Source organism: Athalia rosae, chromosome 6 (assembly GCF_917208135.1).
Source record: "Athalia rosae chromosome 6, iyAthRosa1.1, whole genome shotgun sequence".
NCBI lineage: Eukaryota > Metazoa > Arthropoda > Insecta > Hymenoptera > Athaliidae > Athalia > Athalia rosae.
Window position 1 is genome coordinate 5,891,353 of NC_064031.1, and position 21,050 is coordinate 5,912,402.

General features: G+C 39.6%; 1 protein-coding gene across 1 annotated transcript; it reads right to left on the reverse strand.

The window, feature by feature from the left end:
• Window positions 1-3,398: 3,398 nt before the first annotated feature.
• On the reverse strand, window positions 3,399-13,571 carry LOC105692605 (organic cation transporter protein-like). Its single transcript, XM_012411916.3, has 8 exons — window positions 12,604-13,571; window positions 7,154-7,364; window positions 6,176-6,434; window positions 4,986-5,284; window positions 4,772-4,884; window positions 4,399-4,613; window positions 3,963-4,311; window positions 3,399-3,886 (listed from the first exon to the last, which is right to left on the reverse strand). The coding sequence occupies exons 1-8, from the start codon at window positions 12,975-12,977 to the stop codon at window positions 3,637-3,639; spliced, it is 2,070 nt and encodes a 689-aa protein (XP_012267339.2). The 5' UTR covers window positions 12,978-13,571; the 3' UTR covers window positions 3,399-3,636.
• Between the last annotated feature and the right edge of the window lie 7,479 nt (window positions 13,572-21,050).

Here is a 21,050-nt window from a genome sequence, read left to right on the forward strand (position 1 = left end):
ATTCACTCTCGTTTGTAATCAAATTGACTCAGGTGCCATCACGGTACGAATAAGAGCTGGTCCAGGGAGCAAAATCATGAGGTAAAACACGTCTGTGAACAATATGATCACGCATCACGTCCCAACTGGGAGAAGAAGCTAACGCAATTAAATTCCGTGAGAATTTTACCCTCGTCAAAAGTGAGCGTGACGTGACGTACGCGAGGGTATTGTTTCGCATTTTGAGAGGTCGTGGGTCGGATCGTGGAAAACAACAGAACGACCATATCTTTCTTACGCTAGCCAGTGACGTGGCGCCGCGAGTCAGCAAATACATACATACATCTTGTGAGGTACTTGCATTCGACAGATTACATACGACACTATGACGGCGTACCCGCGTATTTCGAGCTTCGAGGAGATACACGAATTGGATATTTTTATTTGTTGTTTCCAGAAAGAGTTCCACGCATTATCAGCTAAACGATAAACCGAGTAATTGAATGAAGACAAAACCAGATTTCACTCGCCCTTCACTGCATTTCCGCGATATACGCAATAGAATATTTTGCGTTACACTGTCAACAAATCATTCGTTCAAATGTTTACGTTGCGAATGCAACAAATTCGTGTGTCGGACTTGAAGCTTGACGAAAAATGTGAAAAACTTTAACATATTCACGGAGTAGTATCATGTTCGAATAATGCAAAATGTTGGCTCGACGCAAAATTTATTTAATTACCCAACTTAACATCGAGGTTCAGAAATTATTGATATTACACATAAAGACTGGATAACTTTATAATCCGTAACACCTGGCAATCGCAATTTATTCGGAATAACTCAAAATTCTGAGTGGATTTTCTGAAACATGCGTGATTTGTTGAATTCGGTACAAGATTTTTCATTGTCAACAAAAAGATATGCTCTCTCACATTTAAAAAAAACTACGCTTATACTTGGAACGCGCGAGAGATGGACGAGGTGAATACTCGTTGAAACCCCGATCAAATGAGCTCATACTGTAGACGGGGTATCAGCGATCGTTATTTTTATCATAGCAGGTGATCAGTACAGCAGCTGTACAGATGGTGCAATGAAAGGTCCGGTGGGGCACGCAGGATCATAAAATAAAGATGGAAAGCGGAAGGAAGCGGCGGTTGTAGGTGTATTGCTCCAGTGTAGATGCAAATATCCTACATTTTTGCACGCATCGACTGATATGTATCTGCCGTACTTATTAGGTACTTATCTAAGCAGATTGAGAATTGGTTTGAATAGGTAGAATAAGACGTTCCAATTAAATGCAATTCCAGACGTTCCAATTTGCACGCATCGACTGATATGTATCTGCCGTACTTATTAGGTACTTATCTAAGCAGATTGAGAATTGGTTTGAATAGGTAGAATAAGACGTTCCAATTAAATGACAATACAATATCTTGATACCGCTATCATTGGAGTGATTACTATTCTGCGAATGTCGATTTTTTCTTCGCAATGACCCTTTCGAGTTCAATCCGTTCGGGAATGAACAGTTTTTTAAAAATTCTTAAAATTGATTCAACAACCTCAACCCCGGCCTTTAGCGTCATCGATGTTAATATGACATCCCCAATCGATGAAACTTGAGCGGTAAAATTTTACGAAATTTCGCTGATTTTATAAAATAAGGACTACCCTATAGGTACCATGTTGGAATACCTTGCGCATCTAATTTTATTGCAAGGATAAAAGCAAACTCGATTAGTCGAAAATAACGTATCAAACGTCCCGTTGTCTGTCTAATTCACATTCAAATTACGAGTCATACGTATACCTTGACTTACGATGAACAACTGATTTTAATTTGGTAATCTATAGTTTATATACTCACAATCAGTTGATAGGACAAGGTTTGAAAAAGGCATTCCCTCCTATTCTCAAGATAGGAAACTAATTAGAAATCTAATACCTGTTGAAATATTAGATCCGTAAAACAAATTCGATATTGTTATAACTGAGGATAAAAGAAAGGCTCCGTGTTCGGTTATATAGATTTCGAGCATCCTAATGATTTTTGATTTTGTATCCTAAAATTCTCATTGAAATCAACAAATCGACTGAAGGTGGGTCTACAATTGAACAAAAAAAAAACAACTGACTGCCTTCTACACGGAGGCGACTCTTTACCTCAGGAGAAAAGGTAATCCAGAGGGAAATGACCGATGGTCAACATTTGCCTATCAAAACTGAGGTATTGAGAAAACTTTGGTTGTCACATTCAAAATTATTTGAAGAGTCACAACTTGGATGGTAGGATTTTCGTCGAATCTCGGATCTGATGGGCTAATTGTAACCATTCGTGATCTCTCCAGGGATCATCCTACCTTAATCTTCGAGAAAAATGTCGGAAGATATTGAACAAGCAGAAGCTTGCTATCGCATATAATTAATTCAAGAATACATGCATTTACGGATAACAATGTATTTGGCGGAAAAAAAAAGATATTACAACGTTCAAATGGACGATTATATCGCGTGCTCCAGCATTTACACCGCAGTATGTCTGGTTGCCTGCCACCGAACGCCAGACCTGCTCTGTCGGTAAGTCAGACTATAATCCGTAAATTAACGTGGCGTTATAGGAAAAATGGTGCCTAACGGCGAGCAACCAGACATACTGCGGTGTAAATAATGCTGAGACACGTGGTATTTTCTGCTCGGGTATAGATTCGAAAGTTTTCAATTTTTCGCAAACACCTCAACCTCCAGAGTAATTGGTTAACCAAACCATTTTCAAATATTAGCATAAGTTTTGAGACAGAGATACAAGAGTCTGTAACTCAAAAAGCGTGCGGATCGCGCAATCGACCAGATGTGTAGGTTTTGAATTTTTTAAACAAAGAACGTATCACAACCACATCAGATGATAAGTATTACCTATACGGTATTACATAGATTGTAATTTGGAAACAACGCTCACCTTACCGTATCGTATTTTCAAATTCTGCTTCGCCTTTCCGTTTCATCTGACGTATCCGAATAAATTTTATCCGCGATCGATCACTTCGTGTTGACATCACCTTGCCCATTTTCAGCAGAGATCTAGTTTCACACCGCCTCGCGTGATTTTTATCTGATCGTGAGTCGCGTTTCAAGAATCACTCCCGCTTTTTTTTTATTCATTTTCGCGTGTTTCCTATGAATTATCGAAGAGAAAAATTCGAAGAAGTTGGATAATTTTGGCGTATCAATATTCAATTTAAAATTATTCATCTATCAAAGATCGATGAATACATACACATAAATTTGAGTAACTAATCCACTCTTGTAAAATTTAATTCTTCACCGTTTTTCTTTGCATTTTCCCTTTCACCTAATGATTTCGTTGACTTACTTACTCGAAATTGAGGCGTAGAATGAAATGAACAAACGATTAGTCGATAATAATATTATATTCACTGTATTAAAAAAATAACAGGTAGCAGCCAGCTTTTCGAAACTACGACCATAGATATCTACGACCAAATGCCGAATACAACTGCGAGTAACGAGTATCGTAAATTACTAACTATACGAATTCATTGTCTTTACGTATTTATGGGGGTATATGGTACATATTTACAATTCCCAAGCCACCGGGACTCTCGAGAGTCTCAATCCGATTGGTTTCACTAGACTTTCGACGCTGCGATCGCATCCGCGAGGGGTGGAACATACTGACAATGAGTCGCGTTTATTTGGTTTCCTTTCATTTCCTCCGTTATAGCTGCGGCAGGACCCCGTCGCGACCGTACGCTCGATCTCCTGATCATGCTGCTGCGGAGCGTTTCGCCGCGCAGAGACGCCCTCATCGAACCGCGAACGCTACCTCGGGCGAACGATCTCGTCAACGGCGGCGGAGATTCTTCGTCGTCGTGTTTCCTGAAAATAAAATACGCATCGATGAGGTTTTACGAACGAATATCGAAGCGGTCGAAAATCTTGAACGTCGGCTTACTTCGCTAGACAAGGCATGTCCCACATTCCCTGATCCTTTCCAAAATCTTCGCCGTCCTGCAGAGTCAGAGGCAACTCCTTATCGAGTGTTTCCGGTAAGAAGAGAGCCAAACCACCCCCAACAATCGCGACTACGCCGAGAACGAGCAGCGGCAACACCGGCGATATAACGGCCATGTAGACGATGAAAGGCGCGACGATGCTGGCGACGTAACCCATTATGTGAATAAGCGCTACACCCTGGGCTCTGACCACCGTCGGAAGAAGTTCCGCGGCGTACTGGAGCCCGATGTTGTACGATATGTTGACGCAGAAACGTCCCATGATGGCCAAACTCGCCGAATAAAGACCTGCAAAACGCGAGATGATCGTTTATCGAAGCGGATTTTGGCGAGAGATTGAGAGTCTTCGAAGCTCTGATGTTGAGAGGTTTCGACCTGTTGGAACAGCGGCGGCCCAGAGGCTGAAGATCCCTGAGAGAAACATCGAGCCAAAAGCTAGCCATCGGCGACCCCATCGGTCCAAAACCGCCGTCAGGAAAGTGTCCGCCGGAAGTTCGGTAGCGGAAGCTACCGTGAAGGTCATAAAGACGTTGAGACCCAAGCTTCCGACGTTTCGCACGTGACCGTCGAAAACTAGCGAAATTGCCATCCTGAAACATATTTATAGGAATGTAGAAAGTTGAAACGAACGAACGGATGATGGTAATATTTTCGATGATTTCGTCATTTCGACATCTAAACATCATTTCATCATAGAGACATTTTCGACGATTCGTGTAACTTGGAAAGTGTTCGATAGTTTTCGTACCAAATGATTATCAGGAGGATAGTGATGTTCCGTAACCGTGGCGTCGAGAATAGATCCAACACGGAGTAGGTTTTGTCGGACTCTTCTTCCTTCTGGAGTTTTGCACAGGTTTCCTGAATCAAGACGAGATTAGAGTAAGTGATTAAGTCATGCCTTTACGCGTCGATCCATAGATTCAATATACATTGATTTGGATTTCATGCGATCGACGTACTTTGAAATCCTGGTAGACATTCTCGGGGACGGTTTTGCCGTTGATACGTTCAAACTTCCTCAGTATCGAGATAGCCCTATCTACTTTACCCTGACTGACGAGCCATCTCGCACTTTCCGGGACCAGCCATGGCGTTGCCAAGGCTAAGACGAGGGGCGTAGATGTTACGATGCAAGTGAGACGCCAGTCGGCCAAAAAGTATGCTATCCACGGCAGAAGACACGAAGCGGCGGTAAAGAACAACGCGATCGACATGTTGGCGACGAACGTTCGCCACTTGGGGCCCACGTATTCGAGAACTGAAAATAGAAACGTAAATATGATCATTGTCTTTCGTCGCGAATCGACCGCGTGTGTATCGCGTACTTTGATTCTACATTGCGAGGTGCCTGAACGCAGACAACTCGTACAACTTTAGCCCGCTGTTCGCGGTTCGTTTGCTTATTAAGGAAAAAAATCGACTAGCGCACATTTGCAAGAGTGCCGGTTGTGTAAATTTCTAGCAATCGAATACGTTCAGAGCGGCCTTACCGAAAAGCTCTGGATACGATGTCGGCGGATTATTAGAATTCAATCGTCAATATCCATTTCGGAAAAACAGGATACTATAATTACAAACAGGGGATCGATGAGTCGAGATAATGATCATGGTCCCGCGATGGATGTTCGGCCGGAACTGTTTCGTGTCGAAATTATACCTATAAGTCCGTATACCGTGCCGGTAAATAATCATGTTCAAATCTGTGCGATAAAATTGTATACATTCGCTGATGTATAATTGCAATTATTGCAAAAACATTCAATGACGTCCGGGTAGAAGTGGGCATCGCGCGATTCGGCACTCCGAATTTCAAGGTGATGCGAATTAACATCGAACAACTGTAGTGATTAACGGATGAACGTGCACACCGCGCAAATGACACCGATTCGATCAATTAACTGAAGGCTGCCAGCTTATGGACTGGTCTTTGATAAAAATCATCCGATGCTTCGAAAATATTAACGATGATGATAATAATAATGTTATGATAAGAGAATGACTCTCGGTAAAATGGTGACTTGATTTAAGATCTGTAGATCGCTGTGTAAAATTAACGATTCGGATTTCGATCTTATAGTTAGCGCTTATCAATCGTCCGAACGGTGGAGGGACCGTATGGAATTCTAAGAAAACAATCAACATTTCTCACCGAGAATATACATCATGGTGAAACAGTTGTCAAAAGCCAATCCAACGAGAAACCGGCAGAGCGAAAACTGCCAAAAACTTGTAGTGAACACCGTAGCGATACCGGCAACAAAACCGGCCATGTTGGTTCCTACAAGGGCCGGAATTCTACCGTACCTATCGGCGATCCACCCGAATATCAATCCTCCGAATATCGCGCCAACGAAGAATATACTCTGGGCGAGTGACGGCAGTGCCGCGTTGTCGCACACCCATTCCAACTGAAACATTTCAAAGCGAATTGTTAATTGCAGAAATTATACGAAGATAGAGATCAAAATTGTCCTTCTTTCGATCGAATAGCCATTCAACAAATCCTTCGCATTTAAATGTCGGAACAATTTTAATTTAAAAGAAAAATGAATATTTATTCGATTATGTGCAATGAATAAAATTATATCTAATATTGATTGAATATCGATTCGATGATAAATAATCAAGTCGAAGGAATATACACCACGTGACGCATAAGGCTCGACATATCGTCGTTTAATCTTGTCCGTCGTCCTTGAACTACATAGAATGCCCACTCACCTGCACCGATATTATGAACAATTCTCGCACACTTAGACAAATGTCGTTCAACTAAGGTAGACGAGTTTAAAACAGGTTCAAATCACGAGAAAATTAACGGATCGGAGCGACTTACTTGTTAATATATTATGCTTCTGTCACGAATGATACCCAATAGAAACAGATATATTGCAGATGTCCTGCTAATTGTCAGCACAACTTTTTACAGCTCTATAAAAATGATTGACTTTCGATCGGCCTATATTTTTTATAGTATCTACGTCCGGCCGCATATCGAAGATCGACTCCTGTTTCAAAATTATCGCAAGTATCACGTCAACGTAGTTATCGTATTTGAATGAATTTTATGATATTCCTTTAACTCCAATTATTACAGCCGTTAATGAATTTCGAATGCTATATATACCTCAACCGCGATACTGGGATAGGGTATTTCGGTGAAATTGAATTCCCATCCGTGTTGGCACTTCTCGATCGGCCAGGACGGATCGGCAACTTGTACGCCTTGTTCCAGTAGTTCCGTAAAGTTGACCGCGTAAACGGCACACCTGGAATACGAAGTGAACGATTCTTCGCCGCTCCCAACCGCCGATGCCAGCGGTATAGCCAGTGCTATTCTGTAACAAAATAGAGTCGATGAATGAGCCGTCAGGGTTAGCAGATAATTTTTTAACGTTCGTCCAAACAGCACAGTATTTTCTTTTTTCTCGCTACATTAGCGTCATCAGGTCTGAAAAATATGCGACAAAGACCGCCGAGATTTTTGAAATTTTATAGTTTTTCTCAATATTCTCATTCGATCTCGACCATGTTCACGGGGATCGTTCGATCGTGTCGAGTGCAGGATAATATGCCGTAGGAATAATATTACGCGACGAAAGTAATATATTTTTACCGAATGGATAGGTATACCTGTAATACCTATGTATGCACGTGTATATCCACGTTCACGCTCTCATTACTACCGCGAAGGTTCTTTCGACTATTATACTTACATCGTTACTTAACCCGCGAAGGATCACGGATCGGACCTCCGTATGTCTTCGATAAATGTCCGATCGAATTGATTTAACGCGGCAAATCTGCTAAGAATGCGCGTTTCGCAATACGAAGCACCATTTACATACTCATTAGCTTTTTACATAATTGCAGAAGAATGAAAAAAAAAAAAAAAAATCGAAGAATTTCAATTACCTGCAGAAGTGAATGGTGCGAATTTATTCCAGAGATAAGTGTAATTATATCACGTTTCTATCAACTATTCAAAGTCTAGGAATTCCTATGGGTAGTCGGAATATTCACTCGTTCGTTCTCTAGCGGTCGTGAAAAATCTAATTCGACTAGAGATTCTTCCAATGTTATTCTTTTTTCGTTTCTTGATTTTATCAACAGATACTTACACTGTTGTGGAGAAGTTTGGATGCAGTTACCGATCGAGAAATATATTGTAGAAAGTCTAGAAACTCGAAAGACCTTCGTTGAAATCACGCGTTGGCTTTGTATCACCAACACTATCATATACTCGTGGAAAATGTAATGTGAGCTCGAAGCATAACGTCGAAGTTACGTATTTCGAACTTAGAATGCGAACTCCGAAAGAAGAAGGTGCAGGAATTCTAAATGATGTCAAACACTTGATCAAGCTTCAATAACGAGAGCCGAGCCACCGGTCATCGAAGTTACGGACAATTAACAACCAGAGACATAACTCAAGTAAAGAGTAAATATAATTCAAAGCAATTATATGGACAAATATCGGTGGGGCTTGTTGTACTTAACTAGGGGCAAGCTGCTCTCGTACGAATGCAACTATAACCCTGAAAAAACGATGAAGAAAAAATGGTCTGGTGAAATTTTCGTCGAGTAGCCATTACTCTGGAATTCTTCATCGATGCCTTAATATAACTTGTAGATTTTGGAATATCAATGTTTGAAAATCGCCATAAATGACCCGGACTAGAATTTCGAAGTAATTTGAAAATAATGTTTATGTAGAGGATATATAAAAATATTCGAATAAAAAAAAAATGTTACGAATCCTCCTAAACAAGAATTAATGCGAATCGGATTGTACTGTTTTGTGTTCGGTATTCAATTTTGCACGTGAAAAATAAAATATAATAAACGAACGATGGAAATTCACGAGATATCGATGCATCTCATGCAATGAGAGTTGCAATTGCAGGATTCTTCGGATAATTTTTATTAGCGGACGGCCGTGGTATTAAAAATGAATCGAAGATTGAAAAATTTCGACCGCTCCACAAAGGCCATTGGGAATCCCCTCTCGACGAAAATGATGAAAGTAGATTTTTCATCATACGTTTGTATGGTGACACTCGTCCTTCGTAACCGGCACCGACTCTTCTGAAAATTATAACGTATGAAACATCTAGCTACGCGGAGTCATAGAGATGCACGCGAGTACCGAAAATCTCGAGTAATTCGTGGGCAAGAGAATCATGACTTTCACGGCCTTGATATCGTATGCGTATCCTCTGATCTCGTGTGTTTTTTTTTTTTTGCATTTTACATAAATTTAGATAATCGAAGCCGATCTTCGGTTAAAGAATTAATTCAATATCGTCGAATGATATCTAAGAGAATGAAACATCTCCACTTTCACAACATTCTAATTTTAGTACGAGGTAAACTTGCAGCTACTCAAACGTGGCCCTGGACTATGAACTCCTTTCTGCACGAGCAGGTACCGATCAACGTCGCCGCTAACGTCGTCTGCGAAAATGTGGGTCGAGTTACGCGAGCACGATGCACTCTCGGAGTTCACCGCGCGCATTCGTTTCTGTGTTGCTAGTAGAGGTATTCAATTTCCTTTCATTCTTCGCTACTGTAAATCCTCCACTTTACACCACATTATCTTCGTGCCACTTGTATATCTGATCGATAAACAATCATATCGTATCGGCGATGTATCGCAGATGCGACGAGAGGCATTGGTAGGTTTCGATACAGCGTTTCAAAGATCTAGGCAAAATGGGGATCCAGATGAAAATCTTGGAAAACTGTTATTTTAGAAAAAAAAATTGATATTCCTCCAATATCTTTTATAAATGATTTTTCGCGCGCTTGAAAATATCACTTTCCTCCAAATTTTGTTTTCCACAATTATCCTTTCACTTGAACATCTCTTATCCCGAAACTTCTGAATCTTCAATGAACATTTTGTGTTCTTATGAAAATATATCAATTTTCAAACAAGGTGTTCACTTTGCCCTGGTCTCAACTGTATCAAGTTTGATTATTAATGGAAGTTAACATCGACTCGCTAAAAATGATGATATTATTTCTGTGACCTCTGAATTTTGCATTGAGGCTAATTTATCTTCAAATCGGTTGAATATTCGTATTTAACACCGACTCATTAATTCGATCAGTGAACATTACAAATGTATGAATACTTTTCTAATTTACAGAAAAAATCAAGGATCTTCGAGTTTTGCATTATTACAATTGGCCAGCCTCCCGCATCATTGGTACATCTTGAGATGTTGCAACTTCAAATTCAGCTATACCTACATCACGAGTTGTGAATTCCGCAAGCCCAAGTTTTACCTTTACTGGCAGATCAATTGCTTTCGATACTTATTTATTGCTGTCGTCGTTCGTTTGGATAGCTATTCCGATATAGTCGTTTCAATTTGTTGATCATCCGACGTTGTTTGTTGCCGTAAAACCACAATTGTTCCTATAAACAATTTGAATCAACTAAATTGTTGAGTATTTAAAACGAGTCTAAAAATACGAGACGATGATTAATTTCGGTGTTTTCTAAGATTATTAGTTGGTAAAGCATCAGACTTTGGGTACTGAGATTAGTGATATTTTTGCGAGGCAGGAAAAAAAAAACAATAAAAAGAAACCAAATCTACGTATGAATCAATGGAACAAGTTCAGTATTCTTGGACGTCCTTGCACCGAAGCTAGTATATCAACAGATCCGGTAATGGCCCGAGATTACTCGCGTTGACTTTTGTTTAAAATCATTGCAGTGGATGGACACCATATACGATTTTTTTCTCTTCAACGAATCGAATTACATACGCGGCAGCGATTGTGCAGCGGAGGTGATTTCATATGCACTGTATTAACATAACTGGCGATAAATCCGCGGTTTCGAATATGAATCAGGCAAGTTTTCATCTCGTATCACAGAGTAGGAATGCAACAACTATGTGTAATGTTGAACAATTGAAACATGCAGAGCCCTACTTTGTTTTCTGATATAAGTTGGAAATCTAATCGGCCAAACAGAACAGATGCCACCTGGTCAGGAAATGTGAAGCAGCGTTGAAAATTTCATCAATTAGCAATTGATTCATATCGACCTGTAGGTACTCACCAGTATTTTGAAGGCGGGGCCAAAGAATAGAAAGAAACAATGCGCAAACGTATTATTTGGAAGTTCCAAAAAATCAGTAATTACCGATCATTACAATTTCGAGGGATGGCGTGCAATCGAACAAGTTCATGATTTTTTTCAATAAGATGACCACCGTAACGGCGAAACGTTTATCGAAGTTGAAAAAAATGCTGGTGAAGTTTCAGACGTTGGACCGTTCGAACGAAAGTGAGATGCTCGGCATATGTTGCGATGTTCGTAGATAAGATGAATCCGAGTATCGATGGAGAGTCACGTCCATCGTTCCAGCGATACGGTAATCGCTTGAAAGAAATACGCCTCTCTGCATTTCGCGAAGCCAATTTCCATCTAATTTGATTATCGCTGCAGAGGCAATGAATATGGAAGAAATTCCAGGAGCGCGAAGTACCAATAGGGTGGGAAAAAAGATCGGAAACTTTCGTAGAATAGTTATGCGTTTGGCCACAGGGTCGAGATTTTGGGTCCCCAAATATGAATTCGATCGTAAGAAAGAATCGAAAAAGAATAGGGTACATCGAACCGCCAGGTAAATTAAACCACTCCCTAGAAAGTGAATTGCTTGCACTGTATTTTCCTATAGTATGATTGAAATTACGTGGTGGTCCAATGAACCACTACTACTTTCCTCTGCGTTAGATCGCATTACGATATCATATAGTTCTTCGACACTCCGATCATGTATACCTTTTCAGCCGAAGGGTTTTTCGAGGAAATCCGTACTGGTCATTAAAATTTTCCCAAACCTCTTGGGTAAGAAAATATCGATCAATTTTTTGCTAACTTTTGAATTTCCATCCCCTATTCCTATTCATACCCAGCTACATCGATCGACAATGTTAGAAACCGCACCGACAACAATGGATACGATTTTATACATTGAGAGAAAGACAGATCGATGAAACATTCGCAAACTCGTGACGAAATTTTTCTAAGCCCCGGAAGTTTTTCGAATTCACCCTCATTTATTTCAAAACGATTGATAACGATCTGCGGTCAACGATCACTTTGGCGCGTACCAGAAAACGCTGTATCAGAATCAGCCGCGCTGCAACGAGTATCACAATGGCAACGGACCGATTTCAAAACCTCGATTGTTTTTACCAGGGACATATTACAGTTTCCCATTCGCATACCGCAGCTTGACAATGCTCTTTTCTCAAACATTTGCACCTGGCTTGCCCCCGTAGTCATCGGTGTGCGGTACCGCGCCGATGCAAAACGTTATTTCACCCACACCAGGTGAAATATTTTTCAAACAAACTCTTCGCCGGTATTTTCATGTCGGATGTCTACGTCGCCGTGTACAGCCTGCGTCGAAAAGTGCGAGTACCGGTCAGCGAAATGCAGTGACATCTTCGTTAATTGTAAACCGAGGATTCTGAGCACGTTGCGGATGTTGAATTTTGATTCGTGTCGATTTATTGATAAATAAAAACTGTTTATCGCATATGTACCTTTGATCGACCGTTAAGTTGGCCAACTCTGGAACACGACACCAATGTTCTTCGGGTATCAGTGTGATGAAAATTTGAGAAAAATAAACCCAGGCTACGAAGAAAGCAAATGGAATCATGAGGATGAAAAGTATCTTTTGATAAAGTCCGAATTCTCCTACGTATGGTAGGAGGTCGTCAAAATCCATGTCTTTGTTCGTCCCTTCGCCATTCTTCGTGTCACTCGCCGTCACCGTCAATTGGGGGATGGTTTCTTGAGTAGTAGTAGTAGTAGTAGTAGTAGTGGTAACGTTGCCCACAAGATTCGGGCAAGTTTCCTTATTTTCGGCAACACATTCCGGCACTTGGCTTTCGAATTTCTCCTGGGGCGGCATGGCGATCGTTTGCTGATAAAGCCGGTGAAGTTTTTAGAAAAAAAATTTGATTTATCTTGCTTTATGTTCACGATTTTGTTAACCAATTAGCATCACAAGAATATTTTATCACACCTTTGACGATAATTACTGTTAATATTATCGTAGGGATCAAGTATACGGAAAACTTACTTAAAACCAAAATTTAGGACATTTAAGGAACCGGGGATTAATTTTATAATATCCTACGATAAGAAATGATATCAGAGTTGGAACACACGAAAGTTTGGATTCACCGAACTTATACATATCCCCTAGTCGTCGGGTACGTCAACCTGCCAATCAATCACCTTCACTGTTACGTCTGAGCGGTAAATAATTGATTCGTTAATCGCTTCTCATTGAATTCACCAAGTAAAAAGTCAAACCTTCAGCTGCATCCCTTTCGAGAATACTATTTTTTTTTCACACACGAATAAAAAAATCCACCGCAAACACTTCGTTCGAAAGAAATTCACCCGATTCGTCTTCGTCCCGGGTCGTTGTCGTTTGTCGAGAATCCGATTATGAAATTGTTCGATAATTGGCCAGGTAAAAGCCGGACTAACCCCGCGCGGGTAAATCCTAGCTAAAGGGAGCAGTACTGCAAAGTAAGATTGACGCGCGGCCGACTATATAGTCCGTTACCACTCCATCGCGCCCCTCTACACCGCCCATGCGGCTACCCATGGCAAGAAGAATATTCGTCGATGTTTAAAGATCGGCATTGAACGTTGAGGAGCCAAGTCCACCTACAATCAAACGAAAAGAACGCGGAACGTGCCGACACTACGATTATAACGAGGTAATATAATGTATTCGTAAATTGCTGTAACGAGGGCCAAAGAACGCCACCTAATTCGCACTCTACGGTTTTTCTTCTTTTTTTTTTTCCTTTCTTTTTTTTTTCTCTTCTTTTTGTCAACCGACTGATTCTATTGCACCATAATTGGCACGGCTCAGTCTTACTATCTATGCAAACACGATGGAGATCAAGTTATCAGAGAATTTGTTGAGCTTTTTATTATCTGGGGTATCGCACACTTTTTACACTTCGCATTGTAATGTCCTTGACTATTTTCTATCGGCGAGTAGATCTTAATGAAACTCGTGCGTTTCGATACATATTCATTCGCAACGTTTCGTGCGATTCGAGATACGGGTTACAGCGGACTCGGTAAATTTTCGAAAATTATCGATTTTTCCGTAGACGCAACAGTTGCCTGCATTTTCTAACATTATACACCGCGTCATTGTGGAATCTAATGTGACGTCACTTTTCTCCTTTCACCTCCGGAATAGAATACTGAAAATCTGAAACATCGTCGCTATCGACAACATCGATAAAGAGTGAGATTCGAAGCGGCCTTCCGGAGTATGAAAAAGAAACAAAATTTCAAAGGCATGCGACCGAGACCAAAAATTTCAACCCGTCGCCGAAGAATATTTTTACCCAGAACATAGCTGGTCGCGCAAGAGGACCGAATCTCCTTGATTGTACGACGGCTAGTTTGAGCCACTGAACCTGAATCCGGGTTCAGAGAAAAGCGAATATCGAAGGCCTTTGAAGATGGGTGAGACACTATAGGTACGATTTTCACAAGGGCTGCTGCTACCCGATACAGTGATATCGTGTTTACAGGCGTACCAGAAATCCCGTGCGTCGCATACCGTTGCTACGAAATTTCTACGGAAGACGGTTTCAGTAACCAAGCCGCCAAGCGTAATAATTACGAGATGTAGAGAGACACGTTGCTTCGGTTGTTTGTATCGAATCCCTTCCATTTCCTTCCGAGTTTTGAGCTCTACACATTGGATTGGAATTCGGTTCAGTCACGCATCAAATTCAACCAGTGTCACGAACGTGGTTCCGGCACATGCGGAATTTCCGGGAAGAAAAAATATTTAGACGTAGCGGCGTGAAAAAAAAAAAAAAAAAACTCACATTTCAAAGAGGGTAAAAAAAATCCGTCAAAATTGGTTCACGTACAGTCAGTCCAGAAAGAATTACGTGTACCAATCCTTTTTTACCGTTTTGAGAAACATGCTTATTATAATTGTGATAATGTACGGTGTACATTTTCCAAAGTAATAACTTTGGGAAACCTCCTCATTACAAGAACAATCGGTGTTGTTGGACAAAAAAAAAACAAGCGATGATCCCTAGTGGATTATAAAAGTCAAGTTATGATAATTTCTTGTAAACAAGGATCGGTAGAAAAGCGTTCTACCTTAATTTGAAAAGAAAAGAAAGCATTTCTGGTGAAAAATTTACGAATTTGTTTACGAAACGTGTGACTCTGGCGAACATCGGTGGAGTTGACATTATATTGTTACACCATTGAATTCAAAATTGGAAACTGCAGACCGTAAATTACATAAGATCTCGTTGCACATGATTCGAAGCGACGAATATACCAGTAGGTACGCCTCCGGATACATCGGGTGAATTTAAGGCTCGATCAATGGTCCTTGTTTTATTTATGGTACGATTAAAACGATTTCGTATGTTTAGAAATGGTATGCACACGCATTCATACTATTATACCATTTTGTTCTTACCTTTCGGCGTTTAGGAAGGAATTCAAGGTGAGCTCCTAAGTGAGACACAGGAGTTCAAGAAACTCGATTCAACTTGATTCAATATCTCAGAACCAATTGACCTGATCAATCATCTCGTTGAGTGTGTATGGGAAACACCAATTTCATAAATATTATATCGTTATTACACTTTCCATACATATATATGAAATCACATCGTCTCGATTGAATTCAGATTTCTGTAGCTATGTATTTATATTCGACACTGGTATTCTGTATGGATGGAATTTTTTTGCACGAAAAATTACCCCAATTCTTTTTCTATTTGTAACTTTAATCTATAACACGATAAATTCTTCAATTATTTTTTCCTTGCAATTTTCGGTGTGGATTTGGTCATACAGCCTTTCGATCGCCAAAAATTATCAATTGCAACAGATTCTGTGAGCCCGATTTTGTTGAGCAACCAAGACCTCTGAAAATGCTTCACCTTTCTCCCACAAACCGTATACAACTTCTAAATGGTCACGATTTAATTCTCAATAAGTTCGCAATGTATAGGTAATATACGTATATCATACCTCCGTGTATTATTGCAAATTTCGATTAAATGTGTGCAATCTATGCTATAACTTAATAAATATATTTTTCAATACCGCAGGAACGGGCGATTCTATTATCAATAATCGATATGTTGGCTTAACTCACGCTTCTACGCTTTCTGCACCATTATTAGAAAATGTAACTGACGCAGAAAAATCTGTCGGGCGTAAGAATAATATAGCGACTGTTTTATAAAATCAAAAAGAAAAAAAATTTTAAAATCAAAAGAAAATAATCCAATATTATAACTGGGGCATTCCACGTCGATGCGATAGCCTTATTCTCGTGCTATACTTTATACTTTATACATATACACCCATGTCCTATTTGCGAAAAAAAAAATAAAAATAAAACGCGTTCGTTCATGGTGAGTAACAAAATAATGCTAAAAGAAACTGAAATCAAAATACTTCGAACTTTTAAAGAAATAGAAAACAGTGGAAAATATTTTCTGCGATCGCTGGGGAAGTATATTCTTATATGTGTATAATAGCCATCGCCTGGGGCTGGTGATTTTATTGACATCGCGGTTCGACAAATTATCGCATGTATGTAGATGCAAATCCAGTAACTGATTGTGATAAACAGTTTCTTTGGCTGACGAGTTTTTCTCCTTTTTTCTTCAGGTGAGCGACGTTTTTACTAAAATTCGGGGTGAAAAAAAGCTGTGTACCAAAACCCTTAGCCTTGAAACTCTGATCTGTCAATTCGTGGAATGTCCGTACATGCGGATTCAGGATAAGGACAGGAATAAATTGACTACAACTGGAAGTGTAGTAAATAGGCGATACTTGATCGATTTTGATGAAAAAAAATTTTGCGAACGTAAGGCATCCCTCTCACTCTTTCTTACCGCGAAGTCGATCGTCACAGCCTCCGTTTTCAGAGTTGTCCGGTTTCCACAGAGGTGTGCGTATCGTGCGTATACTTGTATCCGACATCCTTCAACACCTGGGATATAACGCGAGACGCGTACGAGAATATATGGAGCAAACTACTTCCTAGATCAATTAATGGAGATCGTTGATTGGACCAGAAGCTGTTGACCGCGAGAATCGGTGGCTGTTTAATATTGATCATAACTAAGGTAGTACGGGGTGATGCAGGTTAATTAGCAAGGCGAACTCCCGGCTTCCGGCAGGGTATCGGAATACGTGGTAAATATGAAACAGGATACTCGAAGCGAGGCTACAGCCTCGTGCCCAGGTGAAAAATTGTTATCAATTTTTTTAAAATTGCCCGTCCAATTTAGTCAACCCGCCAAAAGACTGTGGATCGCCGTTGCTGGCGAACACTTCACAGTAAAATGCGGAGCTCTCCTGAAAATCATCACGCCGGCAAGCCCGGGCCAAAACATCGTCGCGAAATAAACGAGAATCACAATAGAAGTCATCAACCACCACGGTTACCTTGAATCGCCAGGTCCAAGGTTCTTACGGGAAATAGGTCGACACAAGCGACGCGTAACCGCGAAACAGTGCAAACGAATCAGGTCTGAATAGAACCTGCTCTCCCACGATGCCGTTCAGAAAATTGGTACCTGATAATTCCATTTTTTTTGAAGTTCTTAAACTGCGATATTCGTAGCTATAATCGAATTGTACTTTCTTTTTGTTAGAATAACTTTCCCGGTGTGTGAGAACGATAAAACTTCATCAGATAAAAAAAAAAACATATCAGAATTCTATTGATAATTTTATCATTAAAACATACCACTCCATTTTCTTTTTTCTTCCAATAGAATTCTTAGATCGTATTTGCGGATATGAAGAGATCGAAACAGGACTGTACATGAGCCTGAAAATATTGTGTAAGGAATATGACCTAATTACCTAAAATTAGCTACGGTTTGATTTTGTCTAAAAAAAAAAAAAAGGCCGCAATCTTCTAAAGTGATGTACGACGTGAAAATAGTAGCTCTCTGCGCGAACACGAATAATGTGAAAGGTATAAGATAATCACAAAATTGTGCGTAGCGATCATTATTCTGATTACAGGTGATACTCGTCCACCCGTATCTCCTTCTTAGGTATTGTCTAGTTAATTGATTAATTAGTCGTCAGTTGACTGTTGACGTTTTCGTTTTTCACTTTAATTTTTCACGTCCCCAATGTGCAACCGATGCAAGATATTCGCGGTTACAGAAGTGCACAGGTACCACACGGATATACCGAATAATATGCAAAGCCGAAAAAACCACCGACCATGTGACCGAGAAAGAAACAAGTCACTAATTGTGTTAATTAATTACAATTAGATTTCGAAATCGTTCGCCAATTTGTCTTTATCGATTAATCTGTGAGAATAGATGACGATATGTTTCTGTGAGGATTAATCCCACGGTCGGCGAGGCGTAACTGTCTATTTACAATTAACTGTCTGCGGAAGGATTGGTGCTGTAGTCGATTGTCCTTAAGTGTTTCAGTGACTGCAACGCCGACGAGGCCAATTCAAATTACTGTGGTTAATTCAACGATGAGAAAAAATTCATACAGTCAGCAGGATCACCTATAACAGTATAATGAGACGTAATTATATTTTAACCTCAAGTTCTAAGATTCATTAGCATGAGGAATCTTACAATTATAGCCACAAATTGTAAGATTTATGTACGCAATTGTGTAATTCAAGCTTACATGGGAATATTGTATATGGACAGTATTAATTGCTGGTGAATTAAGTCCGTTCAGTTCCGTTTATCGTGTAATTATAATTGATCGTTTTTTCTTTTCTCGTAAAGTATTCAATTAGAAATAACTATCTCATTTCTCCGATCGCTAATTAACAAATTTTTGGTGATCGAATAAAATGCATGGGCAAATCTGCCAATTATCAAAATCCGAAAACCAATTTATCTGATCCTTTTACTTTTCATTATAGTGTAATGGTAAAATTAGAAATTTCTGTTTTTGCATAGTTCTCCATTCGCAAGAACTGCGACATTCGATCATCTCACTATAATAATTCAAAATCAATCGATCGATAATTAAAAAAAATGATAAAGCAGTAAATCTGGGATGTGGAACATTCCCAATACTTTGAATTGTCTTTTTATTTTTGAACATCTAATCCAAATTAACGCTGCAAATGTATTCAATTCTCTGCGTACTTGCCATTGGTTTGAAGACGTGATTTATTTCAGAGAGACAATTTTTTAAAAAGCGATATAATTTCGACTGCATATGCAGTAGTTTCGATTTATAAAACGGCAGATGACCACAGGTTGTAGGCCGATAAAACTTACAATAAGCTAAAATATAGAATCTCATTTGCATCACACATCATAGAATATCAAGGCACACGAGTTTCAAGATCAACAAAAAGCTAAAAGGATTTTGTACCAAGATACCAAACACGTGCAAAATAGTCGTAGACAGTAATAAAAGATTCACTTATATTTTCACGTGATTTTGTACCAAGTCGCAATCGCAGATTACAATTTCTCAAATAGCTTCACTGCTGCAGTGGCGACTGCGGGAATAAGTGAGTAACTGATAAGCCGAGGAATTCATAGTCGAGTTTTAAGACCAGACGTCAATAAGAAGGTCTTGTAGTGGGCATAGAGGTATGGTTGGTTGAAAGGTGTGATTGAGACAGCCGGATATGAGATCCGATGATGAATTTTACGGAAGGAAACTCAGATTTTGAGTCAGAATTTGAAGTTCCGTATCGATATAAAACGGAAGGGGGTGTAGATCCATCAGATTCTAATAGATTCACTACAATTTGACTTCGTTTTACATCACGAAACTACATTACGAATAGGATCCATGATTCGTTGTCGACTCGAATTAGTGGTTGAAAATGACGAGGACGAACATTTGAAGGAACAAATTCGAGCCTTTATATCATGAGCGTACGTGTGTTACGGAAATTACTATTCTTGATGAAAATTAGAATAAACTGAACGGCGATCGATATGATAATAATAACATAATAGGGTACGATAATACTAAAATATTAAAATAATAATTAATAACACGCGTCGTAGATACAAATGTAGATCCGGTAGATGATTGATAAGAATATTGATTTCATCGAAGGATCTTGGCTGATCAGCCACCCACGCTACAACCTTAGCTCGAGTCATGCTTCCCAACCTTTCTCACGTGGGATCCGAAGGACAAACGTATGTTTTTTTGCGTAACATTTGCGCAGACCCGGAAGATTCACATAAAAGCATACTGAAAGTTGACCGAGGTCAGCTCGCGGAAGTGTAATTACCGAATGGTGAATTTGATGGTGAAATGTAGGAATTATCCTCAGGAGTACCTACATCTCTTGTTATACTCTCTCACGCGACGAAATAACTACGAATATTTTATGTCGAATGCACACGCTCATGCCCAGTGCCTAAAAGTTTGGCAATTTCCTCTAAAAAGTGAACAATAGTCACAAAACCAATTTGTAATAGCGAGATCTGTGAGCGCCCGAATCCTCTTAGACAGAATTGAAATCGTGATTGGAAGTTGTTCATTTCTTTTTTACCGAGAGCATGCTTCTTATTCAATATGTTCCGAGTTTGAAATAGTTTAATACCCATAGGTTCCGCTTGCACAAGCGCCAGATACTCAATGGAACTTATACTAACAGCAATTTATGACTTTTATTGTTCATCAACAAGTTGTGAACATTTTCTGATACGTAATCAATTGAAATGAGTTTGGACCTTGAAACAAGGTAGATAGAAGGGAAAAAACATGGAGAGATAAATTAATGTTGTTGTTAGATCCAAGTGTCTATGATCGAAGTGATCTGGAGAATGCTTTGCAACAAAATGCAAAAAAAAAAAACAATGTAAAACTAGAGCTTGTTAAATTCATTTTAATTAGATAAACCTTCACCACACAGTATATCAATGGATGATTGGTGTGAAAAAATGTTAAGCAACTAAAGCAGGTCCGCAACTGC

Excerpts from the sequence above, each read along its gene's own strand:
- LOC105692605 (XM_012411916.3), bottom strand. The coding sequence starts at position 12,977 with ATGCCGCCCCAGGAGAAATTCGAAAGCCAAGTGCCGGAATGTGTTGCC. Across the intron at positions 4,885-4,985 it reads ATGTCTACCAGGATTTCAAA|GAAACCTGTGCAAAACTCCA; the intron begins GTACGTCGATCG and ends GTCTTGATTCAG. Across the intron at positions 4,312-4,398 it reads GGCCGCCGCTGTTCCAACAG|GTCTTTATTCGGCGAGTTTG; the intron begins GTCGAAACCTCT and ends CGCGTTTTGCAG.